The 20,189-nt window shown below is 36.9% G+C and overlaps 1 protein-coding gene across 1 annotated transcript; it reads left to right on the forward strand.

Moving 5' to 3' along the window:
- Positions 1-11,633: 11,633 nt before the first annotated feature.
- Positions 11,634-12,590, forward strand: LOC131925595 (olfactory receptor 6K6-like). The gene has a single exon (XM_059280976.1). The coding sequence runs from the start codon at positions 11,634-11,636 to the stop codon at positions 12,588-12,590; it is 957 nt and encodes a 318-aa protein (XP_059136959.1).
- The last annotated feature ends 7,599 nt before the right edge of the window (positions 12,591-20,189 follow it).

Below are 20,189 nucleotides of genomic sequence, written 5' to 3' on the forward strand. Positions count from 1 at the left end.
GTATCACTGTATTGTCTACTTGTACCATTCTGCCCCAGGCTTGGTAACTGTTGCAGTCCCAACTACCTTTGTGAAGTCATGGAAAAACTGTAAACCCAGTTAGGTGCTGGTCTTAGCTCTCGCTGTGATCACTCACGATACTGTTGACAGGCCCAGGACTGGCATATTCAAATTCCCGTTTGTGGATAAGACAATTAGACAGAAATCAGCTCTGTTCCTATGAGGCTTTCTGTTACTCATAGAGATGCTCAGGTGAGAGTGAGGCCTCAAGGCTGACAAGGGAAACACAACCAAGGGTAAGGATGCATGTGACATCTCAGTATAGAGACTTACGCAGCTTGAGCTGCAGAGCAAGATGATGTGCGACTGACCACACACTGATCTATGCATATGGGTTGCCGTCATCGGAAGTTGTCAAAGCAGCAGGGAACGCTGTGGCTTTTTCTTGGATCCTGATTTTAATTAGAAAACTCTGACGGTGTCATAATGGAGGGAAACAGCATAGCAGTAAAAAGTATTAATTATTCATATACATATATATATATATATATATATATATATATATATATATATATATACCATATAAACAAAGTGATATTATCAGTGACTTCCATTCTACATATTGTTTTCTTTCTCAAGACGAATCTTAATTCCCAATATTATTCATTCAGTTAATGGAAGGAACACTAGCTAAGTGACTTTCTCCCTTTATCTGCTTAGAAGTTATCTTCATGACAAATGGCCCACGTATATCTCAGAAACATGTGAATCCTTCTCTTACCTCCTCCTGGGACAAAGAGGTCCCTTCACTTTTTTGGACTTACTCAGTTGAAATCTCTCTAGTTTCTCAAGAAAGACTGTTACACCTATTACTAAAATCTTCTCAGTGAGATTTATCTACTGCAGTATTTCCCTCTAGTAATTATGGTACTGAACTTGATTTCCCCATGGCTTTAATTAATGGAAAGCTCCTTTGATATTTCCTCATTAGTTTTCCTTAATGTTAGTCATTCCAAAGAGTTTCAATGTAGTATAGCTTTCCATTGATATATACTATGTAAATTATGATTTCTATATTATTATAATGTTATAATAAATATTACTTATATTATTTTATATTATCGTAAAATTATTATAATTATAGAAATATATTAGCAAGAATAGCTATCTGTTGTATTGGGCACTAAAATTTTTAGTAGTCAGATGTTTCAAAAGTACTTAAATATTTCAAGTCCTGTAGAGTTTTCCTGAATATGTCAGTTTTTACTGGAATAAAGTTGCTGACTCTAAATAACAATACTTTGAAAATGTTTACTTTGCTAGAATTTTTCCTTACTCACTGATTCTAAATAGAGACCACTGCCTCCCAATTTAGCTTACACCTATATAAGTAAGTACTTTTGAAAGTTCTAGTGTAGATTTCAGTGTAGTATGAGAATGCCAGATATCTATACATTTCAAAAATAGCAAAATATAACCTTTTCCCATATCCAATATTCATAAAAGGTGAATTGACACCTCTTCCCATTAAAGGATGAAATCTCTCTTCTCCCCTAAGTCCTCTTGACTTAATTTGACCAGTGCAGTATAACTGGGAGTCTGTGTCCTAGTTCTTAGACAAGCCCTCCAGAGAAAATGCACACTTATATACTGCTACCCTACCCAGTCACTGGATGAACAAACTCAAGTAGCCCATTATAAGTGAAAGACCACATGTAGGAAACTACTTCATTAAGCTGCAAGCAAAAACTGATTGATACAGAAAGCACAGATATAATGATCAAGGACTAGAAAGTCACCTATGTGGTTCTGGTTCAAGTCGCCAATTTATAAAATTAAGAGAAAATTTTTTTAAAGCCACTAATCTTGGAAGAGGATATGCTTCATAGCAAAAGATACCCAATTAGATCTCTTAAACCATATTTTCTACTTGCACTTTTAAAATAACACACTCTAAATGTTATTTTAAATATATATGTGTTAAACATATATCTATAATATATAATCATATATAAATATGTTAACATACTCATAACATCAGGGATATTATATTTTACTGTTATTTATTACTTCCTTATTTTTTCAGAATTTCATACATGATATATAACTGATATCCCCAAGCCCGTCCATATCCACTTCTAATTTTGTGTAGCTGTTGCCCTTTTCTTCCTTTTCTTCTTTTTCTTCTTCCTCTTCTGCTTCCTCTCCTCTTAATTATTTTTTTTTCCTTTCTAATTCTTCTTTGACAACCCACTAGGTCAAATTAGTGCTGACCCTAATATAAGAGTATGTGGCTATGCATTGGAGCATGTAAAGCTTGCCAGTGATCATATTGTCAAAGAAATGATCCTCCCTCCCTTAGGAGCTATCAATGTCCAATAGTTCCTCAGTAAAGTGTGGGTCCTGAGAAGAGCTCCATCATCTACTCAGGGATTTGGGATAGCTTGTTCTTGTTCTGGTCTTATGCTGGCAAGCACAGCTGCTGTGAGTTCATGAGTGCAGAAGTCAGAAGAGAACACTTTATAGTACTCTGCCCTATTCTCTGGCCTTTTCACTCTTTCCTCCTCCTCTAACAGAAAGGCAGGGATGCTATCCTATGGATATAGTTTCTTGCTAAATCTATTCTTTGCTGCCATAGGTATATCAGATTAAACCCAGTATATAACATTAGGCACTCATTATATTTCACACTTTCATTTCATGACTCTTCCTGTGCCTCATCCACACCCATCAGCACTTGGTTCATATGGTTCATGCAGCTGTTTCCAAACTAAGAGCATCGGCAAAAATGGTTCATCTTATCACATATTCCTGGCTGATTCCTCATCAAGTCTTCAATTTTGAGACCATTTAACAAAACAACACTTCTTTGTCTACTACTTATATTAATCCTTTTGAATTTATTACTAATATAATCTAGAAATGATTATACCATTTGAATAACATACTGGCATGGCCAACGAGTTTGTATCTTCTTCAGTATATTTAAGTTATTATATTAAGCAAAAGGATATCCTTTATGATCAATAAGTTTAGATTTTTCAAAAGTTTAAAATTCAAATTGTTATATTTCTGGCTATAGATGATCATTAGAGATCCAAATTAAATTTATTTGGAAAATAAGATAAAACTCCATTACTGGATGGTAACTTCAGTTTAAAAAATGATTTTAGGGGTCAGGGATACTGCTCAATGAAAGAGTGCTTGTCTTGTATGTATAAGGCCCAGGGTCTGAATCCAAGGATTGCAAAAAAGGATATTTCTAATGAAATAGAGAATAGGGAAAAGGAGAAAAGATAAAATTCATCATAGAAAATATGAATATATTTTTATAATTTTTCCTTTGATTGAAACAATAAATAGGTATATGCACTTGTGTCTAAATTATGATTTGGATTTCTCTTTATTGGATGCAATAATCAATAAAGCCCAATTATTTCTTTTTTCTTTTTATTGAGAACATTTTTTCATATTGTTAATTGTTCTTTATTTTTGAGAATTAATACACATAAGCAATGAAGTATGACAATATTTGTCTTCTTCTCCCCTCAACTCCCTGTATTCCCACTTGTTTTCTGCTGCACTTGGCTTTAAACCTTTATGAAAGAGTTGTTTATTCATGAAATTTGCACTCCATGTACAAACATAGCAGCATCACCTGCCAAGCTTCTAACCAATAGCATCTCTCCTCTGCTCCAAACACTCCAACGGCTCCCTAATTTCAGAGTAAATTAGGGAAATCTAAATTTTAGGGCTTTCAAAGCCTGCAGATCAATCTCCCTTTCATTTCCTTAAACATTTCTATAACCCATAGCTAGACACACTCCATTTCAGACATGATAGTCTAATTTCTTAAACAGGTCCCCTCTTGTCTATTGCCTGGACACTCTCTTCATTAATATGCATGGTTATCCCCCATTTTCTTCAAGGTTTTGTGGCATTCTAAATGAGTTTCAGATTGACCCATCTACTTAAAGTTACAGCTCCCCAATGCACTCTTGATCAACTTATTTTTCTAGATTTACTTTCCTATTTTCCACAAAGTGTATAATTTCGTGTACTTGATAATTTTCTAAAATTTTGCTTGTTTCTTTTTTTCATCCATTAAAAAAATTCTATACTTTTTCAAATGGTAGTTTTACAGGGAAGGGATGTAAATAATATAATAATCATATATATATATATATATATATATATATATATATATATATATATATATATATCAGTTGAATCACCTGTGTCTAAAATACTACATGGTACAGCAGTCTCAGTATTTGCTGGATGAATAAAGGGATGAGTCACATGATAACTACATAGTGTGTTAGAATCATTTTAATTTCTTATAGTTTTAGAGCTAGGTACAAACAGTTGGAGAAAATCACAACCTATGATTGATGTTTTAGATTGAAAATTCAAGTATACTTAGTATTTTAATTACATTATTTAAGAGACTTTGACATGTATTATTTTGGAAGTCTCTAGGATACATTGTCAGAACAAACAATGTTCATTAGGTTGGAAAATTGGAAACAAGATGGCCAGTGGTGGTACATGCCTTCCTTTGATCTCAACACTTGGGAGGCATAAATAGGCAGATCTCTGCGAGTCTAAGGCCAGCCTGGTCTACAGAGTGAGTTCTAGAACAACCAGAGTTACACAGAGAAACCCTGTCTCAAAACCAAACCAAAACAACAAAAAAGTAGAAAAAAGAACTGGAAAGAAATCAAACTAGCAATACGAATAAAAGCATATATAGTAATTATACGAATGAATTATTCTCTTTAAAAACATGCACAGAATGAGATGTCTTTGAACATGCATGAATGGATAAAAACATGTTAGCTCCCAGAGACACTGAACATCTTTTGAGCACAGAACATTTCCTTAATGACATCTTTCATATCTGTGTTCCTCAGGCTATAGACTGAAAAATGGGGCAGATATCAAACATCAGTGCAATGACCCTCACCAGTAGTAGTTGGAAAGTGACAGAGAAGCTCAGCCATATGAGAGCCACATTGCCAAAAATCAGCAAGAAGAAAGTGGAGATATGGGCTGTACAGGAAGAAATATCTTCTGACTTCTCTACCATGAAGACTTCATACATACAGGAAGCTGGAATGTTAAAGTCAGGCTAGATAGAAGATGAAAGTTGATAATTGGTTTTCTTCTGTGTATAATGTATAAAAAATTATTTCTGTTGCACAATGCTAGATAAAATGAGTTAGGGGAAGAATTGAGAACAAAAGGAGTGAGGCTCACAGCCCATGGTTCAAAGTCCAAGTTCTCTTCTGCACTGGTCATTGCGACAGCTGTGAGCACAGTGCAGTTCTGAAGTGCTTGAGATAGACTCAACTGGGGGAGAAATTCTTCAGAATAGTGTAAAAGACCACAGAACTGTCAGCAGTAGTGGAAGAAGTAGGGTTCTCTTTTGAAATATGTCACATTATAATGACCCCAGAGGTCTCCCCATCAGGTTTGGGAAAGAAAAACTTTCAAGGACAATCATTCCTTCTACACAAAAATCTGTGTTGATAAGCACAAAAAAGTGAGCCCATGGAGAGTTCAGAAAAGCCCCTTGTATGATTCATAGAGGATACAAGTAGAGGAATATATTTTCCTTCTTTTATTCCTTTCCTCTTTTTTAAAACTGCAATTAGACCTAATATGTACTTCCAAGAAAGTAATGCCAGAGGAACACCAAATGAACATCACATTATATTTTTTCTTCTCTTGGTGAAAAATATAAACAACAAGAATGAAATGTCCAACCTTAAAAAAGGTATCATGGGCATGGATGAAGAATAAAGTTTGAAAACATACTTAAAATTTGGAAAAATTGTAGTCCCCCTTCTGTAGTTTCAGTGCAGGGAACTACAGTTGTTGTGAGTTAATAACTGCAATAGTTATATCAAATCTTTATAATGAGCCACTAGACTCCAGTGGATAGCTCCAAACCCTTGATTACACATACAGCCCTGATGAATTTCAGTAGGTCACAAAACAAAACAAACACACTGAACAGAAGAGAAATGTGTGAAGAGGAAGGAGAATAGACAGAGGTAGTATGGAGGTTTGGATTGAGGGTGGCTGGTATGCATTTTATACACGTGCAAAGCTTCCAAAGCCAAATTCAATTAATTAAAATATCAAAACATGGATATATATGAGGAGAGCTTGGAGCATGGAATATTGACTCTAAAAGACCATAATATTTCTAAAAGGTCAACTTTAAATAATAATTTGATGGATACACAAACTAACTTTAAACATTGGGTAGTGATGGAAGACAACCACATTCTTTACCGTTTTCCCTTAGAGTCTTACCATCCGCTTGTGTTCTGAGGCTTTGTGTCTCCTCCCATGCAGAGATAGTACTTCTGTAGATGCCCTGCCTATCTATGGATCACTAAGCTTTTCTTCTAACCTAGTCAGTCTGCTCGCATAAGCATGTTCATTTATGTATGCTCACCTTGGGTATGGATTGTCCTCTACTCACTGTTGCTTTAGGATGTTCAAATATTTTTCTCCCTTTCCTTTTCTCATGGAGTAGTTTGCTTCATCTGTATCTCTGTCTCTACTTTCTTCCTCTTGTTCACACAAACATACACCCCACTTCAACTAGGGGTGAGGCCCTGAGAGATTTTCCTATCTATGTTGGAATGTCAACTGTGGTTGGACTTGTCCAGGCTTTATTTAGTTAGCGTTGTTGTTGAGATTTTATGGGTGTAGCCTTCCTGTCATAGCTAGGAGACACAATTTCACATCTTCATGGTCCTCTGGCTGCATGTTATAATATTTCTGCTAGTCAAACTATATAAGGACTTCATGGAGTGTTTCCTCTGCATTTACTAACATAGCTATAGCTTTCTACCATTAATCAGTTAATATTTACTCAGTTGATACGAATTGAGCTTTAAGAATAACCAACTGAAACTGTCATTTATACCTGCAAGAAGAGGGAAAACTAGTTTTCTCCAGAGGGATAATACTGGGTACATCTACAATAGGGCAGATCTCATGTTCAGGAACAGATGACCAACAGATAATGGACTCCACAGTTTTTGATGTGTGCATTTATTTGGTTACAGCTTGGTGGTTTTGTTTTCAAGTGATGTATTTTGTTTTCTAGTTTTGAGGTGTTTTGTTGTTCATGGTAGTTTGAATATAATTGTCTCCCATAAGCTCAGAGAGGGTGTGGCCTTGTTGGAGTATTTGCGGCCTTGTTGGAAGAAGTGTGTCAATGTGGGGGTAGGCTTTGAGGTCTTCTTTGCTCAAGCTTCACTCAATGTAGAGTCAGTCTGCTTCCTATTGCCTGCATATCAAGATGTTCCTTCTCCAGCACCATGTCTGCTTGCATGCCATCATGTCTCATCATGATGATAATGGACTGAACCTCTGAACCTCTAACCCGCTCCAATTAAATGTTTTCCTTTATAAGAGTTGCTGTGGTTGCCGGGCGGTGGTGGTGCACGCCTTTAATCCCAGCACTCGGGAGGCAGAGCCAGGTGGATCTCTGTGAGTTCGAGGCCAGCCTGGGCTACCAAGTGAGTTCCAGGAGAGGCACAAAGCTACACAGAGAAACCCTGTCTCGAAAAACAAAACAAAACAAAACAAAACAAAAAAAAGAGTTGCTGTGGTCATGGTGTCTCTTCACAGCAATAGAAACCCTAACTAAGATATTGTCATATTAGATTTTTGGTTTATTTTCTTGAGAAAGAACTTAAAGTTGGATAGATAGGGAGGAAAAAAGGATATGGACAAACTTGAAGGAGAGGAAGATCATGATCAAAATATATTTAAATTTAATAATTGTCTAAAAAATAAAAACAAACCTACATAGCAGTCACATATATTTAGAGGGCCTTGGTTGGTCCCATGCAGGCTGCCTGGCTGTAAGTTCAGACTTTGTGAGTTCCTATGAGCCAGATTAGTTTTTTTTCTCTTAGTTTTCCTATGATGTCCTCCAACCCTCTGGTTCCTACAATCTTTTCTCTCACATTTCAACAGGATTCTCCAAGCTCAGCCTAATGTTTGGCTGTGGTTCTCTGTATCTGTTTCCATCAGTTACTGGATGAAGACTGTCTGATAACAATTGGGGTAGTCATGAATCTAATCACAAGTGATGGCTAGTTCAGGCTATGTATCCACTATTGCTGGGTCATCCTTGTAGATTCGTAGGAGTTTCCCTTGCATCAGGTTTCTACCTGACCCAGAAATGCACCCCTTTTCCATTGGTCTACTTGTGGGACCTCCAACAATGGGATCAGGTGCTGTCCCTAACACTTTGGCTGACTATTGGGAAACTATTCCTAATACTGGGTCACCTTACACAGCCTTAACACAGGGGAGGTGCTTAGTCTTAATGCCATGTTTTGTTGATACCTGTTGGAAGCCTGCCCCTTTCTGAAAAGAAATACAGGAGGAGTGGATGGAGGTGGGGAGGCCAGGGAGGGAATGGGAGGAGAGGAGGGAGGGATGTAAAATAAATTAAAACAACAACCAACCAACCAAACATAAATTAGTATCAATTTGCCTAGCTCGTATATTTTGAAAACTTAAATACATATATGTGTATGGGCAGTGAAGGAAATAGAAATTGAATATGAAATCAAGAGGAAAGCCATGTTTTTGGAATGGGTCTTCTTTAAGGTCCATTGTGAGTTTTTGTTTTCTCCATTTACTAGTGCTCCTGAATGGTAGACAGACTTTGTGGTCACAGGAGAATCCATGGAAATCACCCTTGAGGATCATTCATTACTACGTGACACTTTCTCCTTAATTTGTCCCTGAGAGGGAAAGCTTAGGATGCTTCCTTTAGATACTGTATCATCTAAAGTGAAACTCCCAAGAAAGGCTATCTTTCCACTCTATGTAGTCCCCCAAGAAATGTTCAGATACATCTATATACTCGCCATAGAAGTGACCCTGGCTGCAGAGAGTCTGAGTAGTGTTTTGTGGCCTCAGACAGGGTAAGTTGTGCAGACTGCTAATGAAATTCAACATTCAATGAGACTTCTGCTCTTTCCCTGCTCCTTCCTACATATCCTCTACTCTTCAGAAACTAGCTGTTTCTTCACAGGGTAAAAGCCTGTCTTTTTGGAGTTTCATTTCATTAGTAAAGAATTTCAGTTATGAGACATGAAATGAAAAAAGAACACTAGAAGGAACAGAGGTCAGGGAGCTAATGAAGATACTGATAGCTAAAGTCTTTTGAGAACTAGAATTCTATTGGTTGAAATAATTAAAGCCTTTTAGGAAGTCAAAGATGAAGAAAATGTTTTTATTTAATCACTAGACACTAAATCAGATTTCTTTACTGAACAAATCGTATTTGTAGGGTGACCTCTTTATATTCTATTAGTTGTCTGTCATTCCACAAATTATTTACATCCTTTATTGTTTCAGAAACTAGAAGGATTTTTGTTGACTTTTCTATAGTTCTTGAACCTTTGGGAGGATTTGGCACATATCAGAGAATCTTTAGGGTCAGTTGAAGAAATGTATGCATGACAGATAATGAGACAATTCACTGGTGAGAGGAACCCCAGGTTTAGAGCAATGAAGTAGTCATATGTTGGGCTTCTCCAAGATACTTGTCACTGGACTATCTTATCCTTTCTCATAGCTCTGCCATCTCCTCCTCTGCATATTCAGTGCATCATTCTGCAGGTGAGAAATTACCTACAAAGACAAGACAGAACAATCAGTACTTTACTGAGAGGGTGCCTCCAATTGCTCACATCTTTCCCTCTTGCTGGCTCTGCTCTTCAGCTGAGTACCACCGTTTCAATGCTTGTTTTTCTTTCTTCTTCCCTCAAACTTGGTACATAAAACCAAAAGCATCTACTGTGAACTAGTTTTCCTAATCTTCAATATATTTATTGTAGTCTCTTTTTGACCTGAAGAAACCACATCAGCTCTGTCACCCTAAAACCGGGATAGTTGAAAAGATAAATATGTAAATTCTTACATAGAAGGCCGTAGACTTCTAGGACAAACAAACTTGAATTTCAAATTACTGCTTTGAATCCTTGCTGTTTTAATTTGAAACAGTTATTTCTCTTAATTTGTTCCCAGTTTCTCTATTGTGTAACACTAACTATTAATCTATCATCGATAAGAACACATTATGTAATGCATATAAAGCAAATGTGTGTAACTAGAATTACTATCATCGCGTAAGAATTAATTAATGGCATCATTTCATTTCTTGTGTGATTTCTCTTAAGGAGGTTTTAGTTTATCTGAGGGAGAAATACTGAATTCAAATGTGAATATTTGAAATGCAACAAAAGATGTATTAAATGTGAAAAACAGAACAGTTGAAGCATGGTTAGAAGAGAGAATAGTTACTTTGGCAGTGGGAATCATGAAGACTTCCATGAACATGGGGACACTGACACTCAAAATTTTGATAAAAGTAGATCCAGAGAATAAAATAAATGAAGTTGCCAAAAATAAAGCTACTTTGAAAAAAAATAGTTTTTTCAAAACTATTGATTTTCAGGATAGTTGGTTCCAAAATTTGTTTGGAACTACATTAATGATGACAATGATTGGGAGGCTGGTAGTTTTGAGTTTTACCTTGAATGCTTTGAAAACAAAAGGAGAGGCAAAGGTCACATTTAGAGAAACTCATCTTCACAATGACTCCTCAGAGGTATGGCTAGCGGGGACTGAGACATTGAGGCAGTCCAGGTTAGAGAGAGTGTATGCAGCCTTCACCAATTCTACTTAACCTTGCAAGAAATTTGATTGTCTTTTATCCCAACAAGTAGATGCTAGTGTAGTTTTCTTGCAGCTAACTTTTAGGAGCCTCCCCCAAGACAACCATTGATATGATAGGTATAATTGTTAAAATTGAGAATGATTTCTTTTCTATGTCTCTTACACAGTCTCTGTAGGGGAGGGATGAGGGAGGATAGGTGTTGGGAGTAGCTGTAAGTTTGTCCAGAACTGGCTGCTCATTAGGTACGAGGTAATTCTAGAGAGCCTCTTAATTTGAACAATTGTCATATTAACCACGGAGAGGGGAGAAAGGAAAGCTACAGAAAAAGTGGACAACTCTGCACAATTACCACCTGATGGACAACAGAAGCTCCAGTCTAAAGCAAAGAAATCAGAAACCCAGAAACTGATAATCCTGCCAGGCTCAGGCACAGTATTAGTGGAGGAAAAAGTAAAAAAAAAAACTAATAAATAATTATTGTCAGATGTTTTCCTGATACTTTCTTTGTATTTTACTTAATTTCCCCCCTAAAGAATAGGAAAACAGAATATTTGAAAACCAAAGGGCAGGTTTTGAGGTTAGTCACACAGGGGTTGAGGGTAAGGGTAGGGGGAAACTCTGAAAACGGATGAATCCCCAGAAAATATTTTCTGAGACTAAACTTCTGGGTCATTTAGCTTTCTTCACATTAATCTACGACAGTGAGAGAAAAGTCACTTAAAGATTAGATTGTCTTATAAATGTTTCTACTGCTTCTGTGTAGAATTATATAGTTTAGAAATTGTTCTGACTTTTTTAGGGTCTCATTTTCAACATAAATAACTGAATACAGAAAGAAATCTATATGTAAGCAACACTGCAATTCCAAGGAAGTTTCTTATGTCTTTTCTTACCTTCACAGATGACCCAGTTGGTGGCCAACCAGAATCAAACTATGGTGATTGAGTTCCTCTTCTCCATATTCCCACCTCTGTATGAAGGTGGCCTCCTATTTTTCATTCTCTTGCTTTTTGTATATGCATTCATCATATCAGGGAACCTAGTTATCTTTGTTGCTGTCCAGCTGGACATGGCCCTGCACACACCCATGTATTTCTTTATCAGTGTGCTGTCCTTCCTGGAGATCTGGTATACCACAACTACCATTCCCAAGATGCTCTCCAGCCTAGTCAGTGAGAAGAAGACCATCTCTCTAGCTGGCTGCCTCATGCAAATGTACTTTTTTCACTCATTGGGTATCACAGAAGGCTGTGTCCTGACAGCAATGTCTATCGATAGGTACATAGCTATCTGCTATCCTCTCCGTTACCCAACCATCATGACTCCCAGACTTTGTATCCAACTAACAGCTGGATCCTGCTTCTGTGGCTTCCTTCTGGTACTTCCTGAGATTGTGTGGATTGCCACTCTGCCTTTCTGTGGCTCCAACAAGATCCATCAGATCTTCTGTGATTTCACCCCTGTGCTCAGTTTGGCCTGTACAGATACATCTCTCGTGGTCATTGTGGATGCCATCCATGCAGTAGAGATCCTGGCCTCCTTCCTTGTAATTGCCCTGTCCTATATCCGGATTATTGTGGTGATTTTGGGGATGCCCTCAAAAGAAGGGAGGCACAAGGCCTTTTCTACCTGTGCAGCCCACCTTGCTGTGTTCTTGCTATTTTTTGGCAGTGTGGCTGTCATGTATTTGAGATTCTCGGCCACCTACTCGGTCTTCTGGGACACAGTAATTGCTGTCACTTTTGTTATCCTTGCTCCATTTCTCAACCCCATCATTTATAGTCTAAGAAACAAGGAAATGAAAGATGCTATTGGGAGGCTTTTTCATCAGAAGAGAGATGGTCGGGCTCAGAAGTAGATCTCCATTCCTGATATTAAAACTCTTCTGTAAGGTCAGAATCTCATTGTTGCTTTTTTGGGCCCATGATGATGCTCCTTTTCTATTGCCACAGATGCTTGTTCTTCTAATGTTAATATGGTGGAACTAGAGGCATGACAAACTGTGCCTCTAGGTCACTGTGTCCACTTGTCTACAGAGCATCTACCAGACTCGTGACAGCTGAAGTAGTTATGTATGGATACTCCTGCTTTAAGCACAAGCTGACACAGTGCCCCCTACTATACTAGTGTGGTCCTTCACTTCTCTTCTGTGATTCCATGTGTTGATGAGGCCAAAGATTAGGGTATAAGACACACACCACACAAAATAGTTCTCGAAATCGCTGATGTTAATGATCTCTCTTGTTTTTCCAGCACTAAAATCCCCTGTCATCCATCATTGCTCAAGTACTGTTTCCTGACACAAAAGACAAATGTTCTCCACTTTCAGCTTGTGTGACTCAATTAGCTACCCACACAGTTCAGCAAAAAGGGACTGGCTACAGCATGATGTGTTATAGGATTTCAGGCTCAAAGGGGTTTCAAAGGAGTAACTTGCATAGCCCACTATATTTCATGTTACTATTTAAAACATTTTCTTATATATAAATTGCCTTGTAATTTAAACTTGTCAGAATCACCATTATTTAAATATTAATAAATAAAATTTGAAAATAAAGTTCAAACTTTTTTCCTGACTTTCTGAATGCTTGCTAAGTGGCTTGTAACAACTTTTTAAAATTATTTATTTATTTTTATGTATCTTTCTCTCTTTGTGTGTGTGTGTGTGTGTGTGTGTGTGTGTGTGTGTTTGTGTGTGTGCATGCGTGCACATGTGCACTTGTGCAGGTATAGGCTTAGCATGTTGTATGTGCAGAGGTCAGAAGAGAATTCTGGGGACTCAGTTCTCTTTTGTCACCTTCCAGAATCCAGGAATCAAGTTCATATATGTGAAGCCTCTGAATAAGAATCTCTACATGCTGACTTACTTCACCCAATCCCAGATGATCTTGCACATTGATACACTGTAGTCTACCTGGTCAGTCACTAGATGAACAAACTTAACTAGCTCATCAGTAGTAAAAGATGACAGATTGGAGGACAGTTTAGCCAGCTATAAACAAACAACTGATTGATCCAAAACACATAAGTACAATGATAAAAAAAACTGGAAAAATCACAGATTTTGTTTTATCCAAAATTGCTAAACTGTATGGAATTATGAGAATTTCTCTTTTTAAGCTACTTCGTTTTGGAGAGTGAGTTGTTCCGTGACCAAAGGTGTCTGATTATGTGTATTCAAATATCCTATTTATTTCCACTTTTGTTACAATATACTCTAGAATTCACATTACATGTAGGATACTATCTTTAATATTTATGTAGTTTTATTTTTAATATTTTTATTCCTAGAGAATTTCATACATGTGTACAGTGACAAATGTTATATCCCTCCCCAAACCGTGACTCTCTCCATATCCCCCCATGACTTCATGTCTTCTCCTTTTATTACTATTTTTGATAACTAAGTCCAGTGAGTGCTATCTATAAGTTCATGGGTGTGGCCATTCACTGGAGCATGAAAAACCTACTAGTGGCCACACTCTCAACAAGAAGGATTCTCTCTCCCTCAGTAGGTACCAACTGTCAATATTTCCTCGGTGAGGGATGGGCTTAGAAAGCACCTCCCCATCTATGCTGGAATTTGGGCTGATTTGATCTCATTTAGATCTTGTGCAGTAAAGTGGCTGCTGTGAGTTCATGAATGCAATAGGTATGTCATGTTCAGAAGACCATATTCACTCTTCCTCCTCATCTGTCTTTTGCATTGTTTTCTGTCTTCTGTTCTGGAATGCCAAGAGCAATGTTCTGAGAATTTAATTACACACTTCAATCTATCCAATGCTGTCATGTGCGTATTGGATTAAATTCAGTATTTGATAGCCTAACATTTGAAGCTCCATGCTTTTTACCCCCACCCCCACCCCTTTTACCTCATAACTCTTCCTTTGCCTCTTCTGCACTCATGGACACTTGGTTCATATGGTTGACTCAGCTGTTTTCTAAAAGGAAATCTGAAAAAGGATTCCCCTTATGTTTTCCTCACTGGTTCCTAAGTCTTTAATTTTTAAACCACTTCATGAAACAACTTCTCTTTGTTCCCTACTACTAATTGTTTTGAGTCTTATTAAAATGTTCCAGAAAGTATTATGCCATTTGAACATCATACTGGCATTGCCAACCATGTGTATCTCCTTCATTCCATTTAAATTATCATATAAAATAAAACAGAAATACTTGAAGATAAAAGAGTTACAAACCATAGATTTTTCAAAAGTTAAAAATGGAAACATTTTAAGCCAAAGATAATCAGAGTTAGAGACAAAATTTAATTTTGTTCACAAATTCAGGGTAAGGATTAATTGTTTAATAGTAAAATCAATTTAAAAATGGTTATTGAGACTCAGGACACTTTTCGGTGACAGAGCATTTTTCTTGCACATCTCAGGCCCAGGGTTTGATACCAAGAATTCTAAAAAAAAAATTTTAAATGCCTCCAATGAAACAGAATGGGGAGAAGAGAAAGAAAAAGATGAAAATTATCACATGAAACACATACAAATAATTTTTATAAAATGTTTATCACTAGATACTGAATATTCAAGCACACACATTTGTCTTTTAAATTATTGTTTGAAATGTATCTTAATTGGAATCATAATAAATAAATTCTCACTTGGTTTTGAAATCTTCATTCTTTATCTTATGAATACAAGTATACAATGAAATATGATCATATCCATTACTCATTTCCTGCCTCTAGCTTCCTGTGTATTCCTACTTGTTTTATGTTACCACAATTTTCTGCTGGATTGATAGTAAAACTCCATAAATTTTTTTAAAGGGCCACTCCACGCAAACTTGTCTTAATACACTTAAAACATCATGTCCCACCACGATTATTAGAATATCTCTAACAACCCAAGGTTCCCCCTGTGCCTCCCAGCACTGTCCTCTCAACACAGAAGGAAGTACGATTCTGTTAAGCTTCACAGCAGACAGCATCTCCCCTCTGCTCCAAACTCTGCCCTGGTTCCTCAGCGTTCAGAGTAAATCGTGGAAATCTAACCCTCAAATTCCTGTAATCCATCCCCCTCTCATTTCCTAACTCTAGTTTTCCATAGACCTATTTCAAACATACTCCATTTCAGGAGAGTCTGATTTCTCAAACATGCCCCCTTGTGAATTTATGCTGGCTTCTCCTGATACCTAGATGCTCTCTCCAAAAATCTATGTGGTTATACCCTTTTCTTCAATGCTTTGCTCGTACTTAGCATTCTAAATGAGGTTTAATTTGACCAATCTTAAATTAAGGAGTTCCCTACTCATTCTGAATAAACTTATACACCTCCTTTTCTGTTTCTTCGAGAACACATAGTCATATAATGAATAATGTTATAAAATTTCTTTTTTTTTTTCACTCAAAAGTATCTTCTCTTTCTCAACCAGAGGGTCTAAAAAGACAAGGAGATGTTTGGTCAGTTGTATCTTTAGTATCCTACAAATTACTTGACATAGCAGCCTCAGGAAATATTTGCATCATTAGTGGAAGATAACTCACATGATAATAATGCGATGTGTTAGCATCTTTTAAACTCCACACAGCCTGAGAGCTAAGTACAAAAGTGTTTGAAGGGGGTTAGGGATTTAGCTCAGTGGTAGAGTGCTTGCCTAGCAAGCACAAGGCCCTGGGTTCAGTCCTCAGCTCTGGAAAAAAAAAGTGTTTGAAGAAATAAAAAACTATAATTTATATTTTAGAACAAAACCTCAAGTATATTTAGTATTTCAATGTTATTTTTAAAGATGTTAATCTATTAGAATATCAAATGTACCATGAAATTTTGTTTATCTGTAATTGAGCAACTGCTTTAAACTTGGTTATGAGTCAGTTTGGAATGAATTTTACAGTCAGAAATTTCATACCATCTGTCAGTTATTAGACTTATGACATTAAGATGCATTTTACTACATTAATCACATTAAATAGAGGAAAGGTTGTAGGATTGGCCATATTTATAATTTTCTTTTCATATTATCAAGGCTATTTTATGAACTTATGGAATTTTGGTTGAATCAAAAAGTTGAGACACTTAAAATCAAAATAGTGTATGCCCCATTTAAATATATTTTAAAAGGAGATTTAAATGTCAAGTTAAAAATCATAAAAATATTTTAACACCTTTAAGTAGAATGACAGAATTAATTGATTTGCAAATAGAATACTAAGGTTTTTAGCTTTCACAGTCATGATTTTTGAATAATTTAATCAATAAATTCAAGCATTTGATAACAACTAAGATCTTGAATCTATCAATGTTTCTTTAAAGTTAATTCAAATTTTATCGCCAAAGAAAATTATCCATGATTTTCTCCACACAAAGATGCCCCCTATGGCTATCAAAGGGCTCATACGAATGTAGAAAGAAGTTTGATTTTACAGTCATGAGGCTGTATGAGGAGGACTGTGTTCCCTGGTTTTAGGGGTGATCAGTTTCTGGGGCAAACCCTAAAATGACGGTTAGGTCTTCCTGCCTCAGTGTTTCTCACTGTGTGAGAGTTCTTTGTTTGTTTGTAATACTATGGATATTCCATTCTTTTAGTTCAAATTATTTTTATATTTTGAGAATTTCATACATGAATATGGTATATATAATATTTCTGCCCCTCCCTTCCCTCTTTCCACACCTCCTGTGTCACCCTCACTCTCTCAAAAATTCTTGACTTCTTCTTTAATCATTATTCTTTCACACACACACACACACACACACACACACACACACACACAGGTACAGGTATGTGCACGCACACACACACACACAATCTACTGGGTCAATTGAGTGTTGCTCTTATGTGTATGATTTTAGGTTTCACCACTTGGGATTGAATAACCTATCAGTGTACCCGTCCTTGAAAAATAAAAAAAAAACAACTTATTACCCACCCTGCCCCCTCCCCCAACAGCCATTGATTGCTTGAAGCTCTTCATCAAGGGTTGGGGACTTAGGAGATTTCCCACACCCTACTGCCCTGTCTTATTTACACAACCTTCTTGAGGAGACCTTATGGATGCAGCTTGACTGTCATGTCCACAAAACACTATTTCTCAACAGGAGTGCAATTGCTACAGTTCTTAGAATAATTCTGCCTCCCCTTCTCTATAATAGACTTCATCTGCTGCAAAATGAAACTTTGTTTATGAAAGATGTAAGCTAAAATTATCTGTGGCTGTAAGGATAAGTATTTAAAATGCACTTAGACTTTATAGTGCCCAGAATGCCATTTTGACACCTTGTTTATGAAAAAAATAAAGGGAAAAAAGAAAAGTTAAAAAGAAAATTCTGATACTATTGATGACAGACAGCATTTCCATACCACTAGATGGCCTCTTACTCTTTTAAGATCATTGGTAAGTGTTTCCAGCTTTGATTTTCTCCTCATAGGAGCTAGGCAAAATAATTTTTTCTGGAGCTTTTACTTTATTTCTAAAACTCCTGGAGTAGTTTCATAGGAAGAAAGCAGAGAAGTCTGAGCAAGACACCAAAATGTATAAAATTTATAATGGGAAAGGATATAAGATCTAGGGCAGAGAACAGAGAAACAAACCCAAGCTGCAAAATAGTGCTAACTATGTCAGTGAGTTATTACGATGGCATGGCACTTTAATGGAGCATGACAAAAGGTTGAACATCTTAATGCTGCCAGCATTAAACTATTTTTAATTTTTAATTTGTATTTTTGTGTGTGTTGCATGTATGTGGGTGCTCTCGGAGGCCAAAGGAAGATGTCAGATCCCTTGGTGTTACCTTCTAAAGATTTATTTTCTCTACCAGTCACAGAATTAAAGGGAAGGAGAAAGCATCCAACATATCAGCTGATAGCAGGGAAATATCAGGCACACAAAGTAGAAACAATGGTCAAAAAATAGTTTTATTACAGGTGAAAAAACACATGCACATGCACACACACAAATACACAAAAGGCACACACATTTACACATGCACACACCCACACACTCACATGTTGAAGGTACACACACATACACTCAGAAGTTACATATGCACACACTCACACACAAGATCCACACAGATACTCACACACACTAGGTGTACACACACACATAAGGTGTATCTACACATTCACACATACTAAATGCACACACATACTAGGTGTGCACACACACACAGACACACACACACAGAGTACACACAGCAAGGTATACAGAAAGAAAGATCCCCTACAAAGCAGAGTGGGGACTCTGGAAGCAAAGTCCTTTCTCTTCTCTACAATTAGAAGTTTTATGTGTCTTTATGACATATGGGGAGTCTTCTTTCTCCAGCTGATGTTTGGTCATTTTGAATAAAGACTGGGTACTGATAGGCCCACAGTTTTGAATAAACATTTTCTAGTATGCATTCTCCGGCAGTGAGTGCTCTATCAGCATCACCAGGCCTCAGGTCTCAAGCAACCAGGCCTTTTTGTCAGGTCAGGAAGAAGCCGGAAGTTCGCCATCTTTGTTACCTATCTGTGGTCCCTTCCCCTATCTGTCTGCCTATCAGGAATCTGTTTAACTCCTCCTTCATAGGAGCAAGCTGGAGTTACATGTCATTGTGAGCTGTCTAACATGGATGCTGAAAACAAGTTCAGCTCCTCTGCAAAAGGAACATGAACTCTTAACCACAGAGCCATCTACAGTTCCAATTTTTAAAAATACCAATTATAACTGCTTAAAGATTTTATGTTTATAATTTTCAGGCTCAAGGCAGTATGGTAAATCTATTTGATCTTTAAGAGCTCTAGAATGTTTGCTATAGAAACTTGAAATCAACACAAAGTCCCACAAAGGAGATGATAACAGCAAAAACCCGAGAAGGCAGTGACTATGTGCTGCATAACCATGGCATTTTATCACTGACTAGGGAAATTACAGCAACTGTCTTTGGACAAACATCAGAGAATCATGCTCCTTTCTCAAGCCCAAATCATCTTAGTTATGTGGATCTTGTTACCATTTTATAAATGACTATATAACTTACCAATCAATTCTAACTATTGAGTGAATGGGTACAAAAAGGAAGCATTTAGATGTGCCAATTATAAATGCTATTACTCCTTAGATCATGATCCTTAATTGGCTTGGAAAACATGGCACTGCACTATTTGTGATTTCAAAGTAAGAAGACCCTGTAGGCTGGGCGGTAGTGGCGTACGCCTTTAATCCCAGCACTCGGGAGGCAGAGCCAGGAGGATCTCTGTGAGTTCAAGGCCAGCCTGGGCTACCAAGTGAGTTCCAGGAAAGGCGCAAAGCTACACAGAGAAACCCTGTCTCGAAAAACCAAAAAAAAAAAAAAAAAAAAAAATGACTTCCTTTGTCAGGACAAACAATGGTCATTGTGTTAGAAAATGGAAAGAAATACCACCAAGGCCATAAAAAAAACTTATATAGCAATCTGATGATTGTTTGCTTTAAAAACAAATGCAGAGGATGAAATATCTTTGAACAGACATGGGTAAACTCACA

The sequence above is a fragment of the Peromyscus eremicus genome, chromosome 15 (genome assembly GCF_949786415.1).
Source record: "Peromyscus eremicus chromosome 15, PerEre_H2_v1, whole genome shotgun sequence".
NCBI lineage: Eukaryota > Metazoa > Chordata > Mammalia > Rodentia > Cricetidae > Peromyscus > Peromyscus eremicus.

Coding starts and splice junctions, on each gene's coding strand:
- LOC131925595 (XM_059280976.1), top strand. CDS start 11,634: ATGACCCAGTTGGTGGCCAACCAGAATCAAACTATGGTGATTGAGTTC.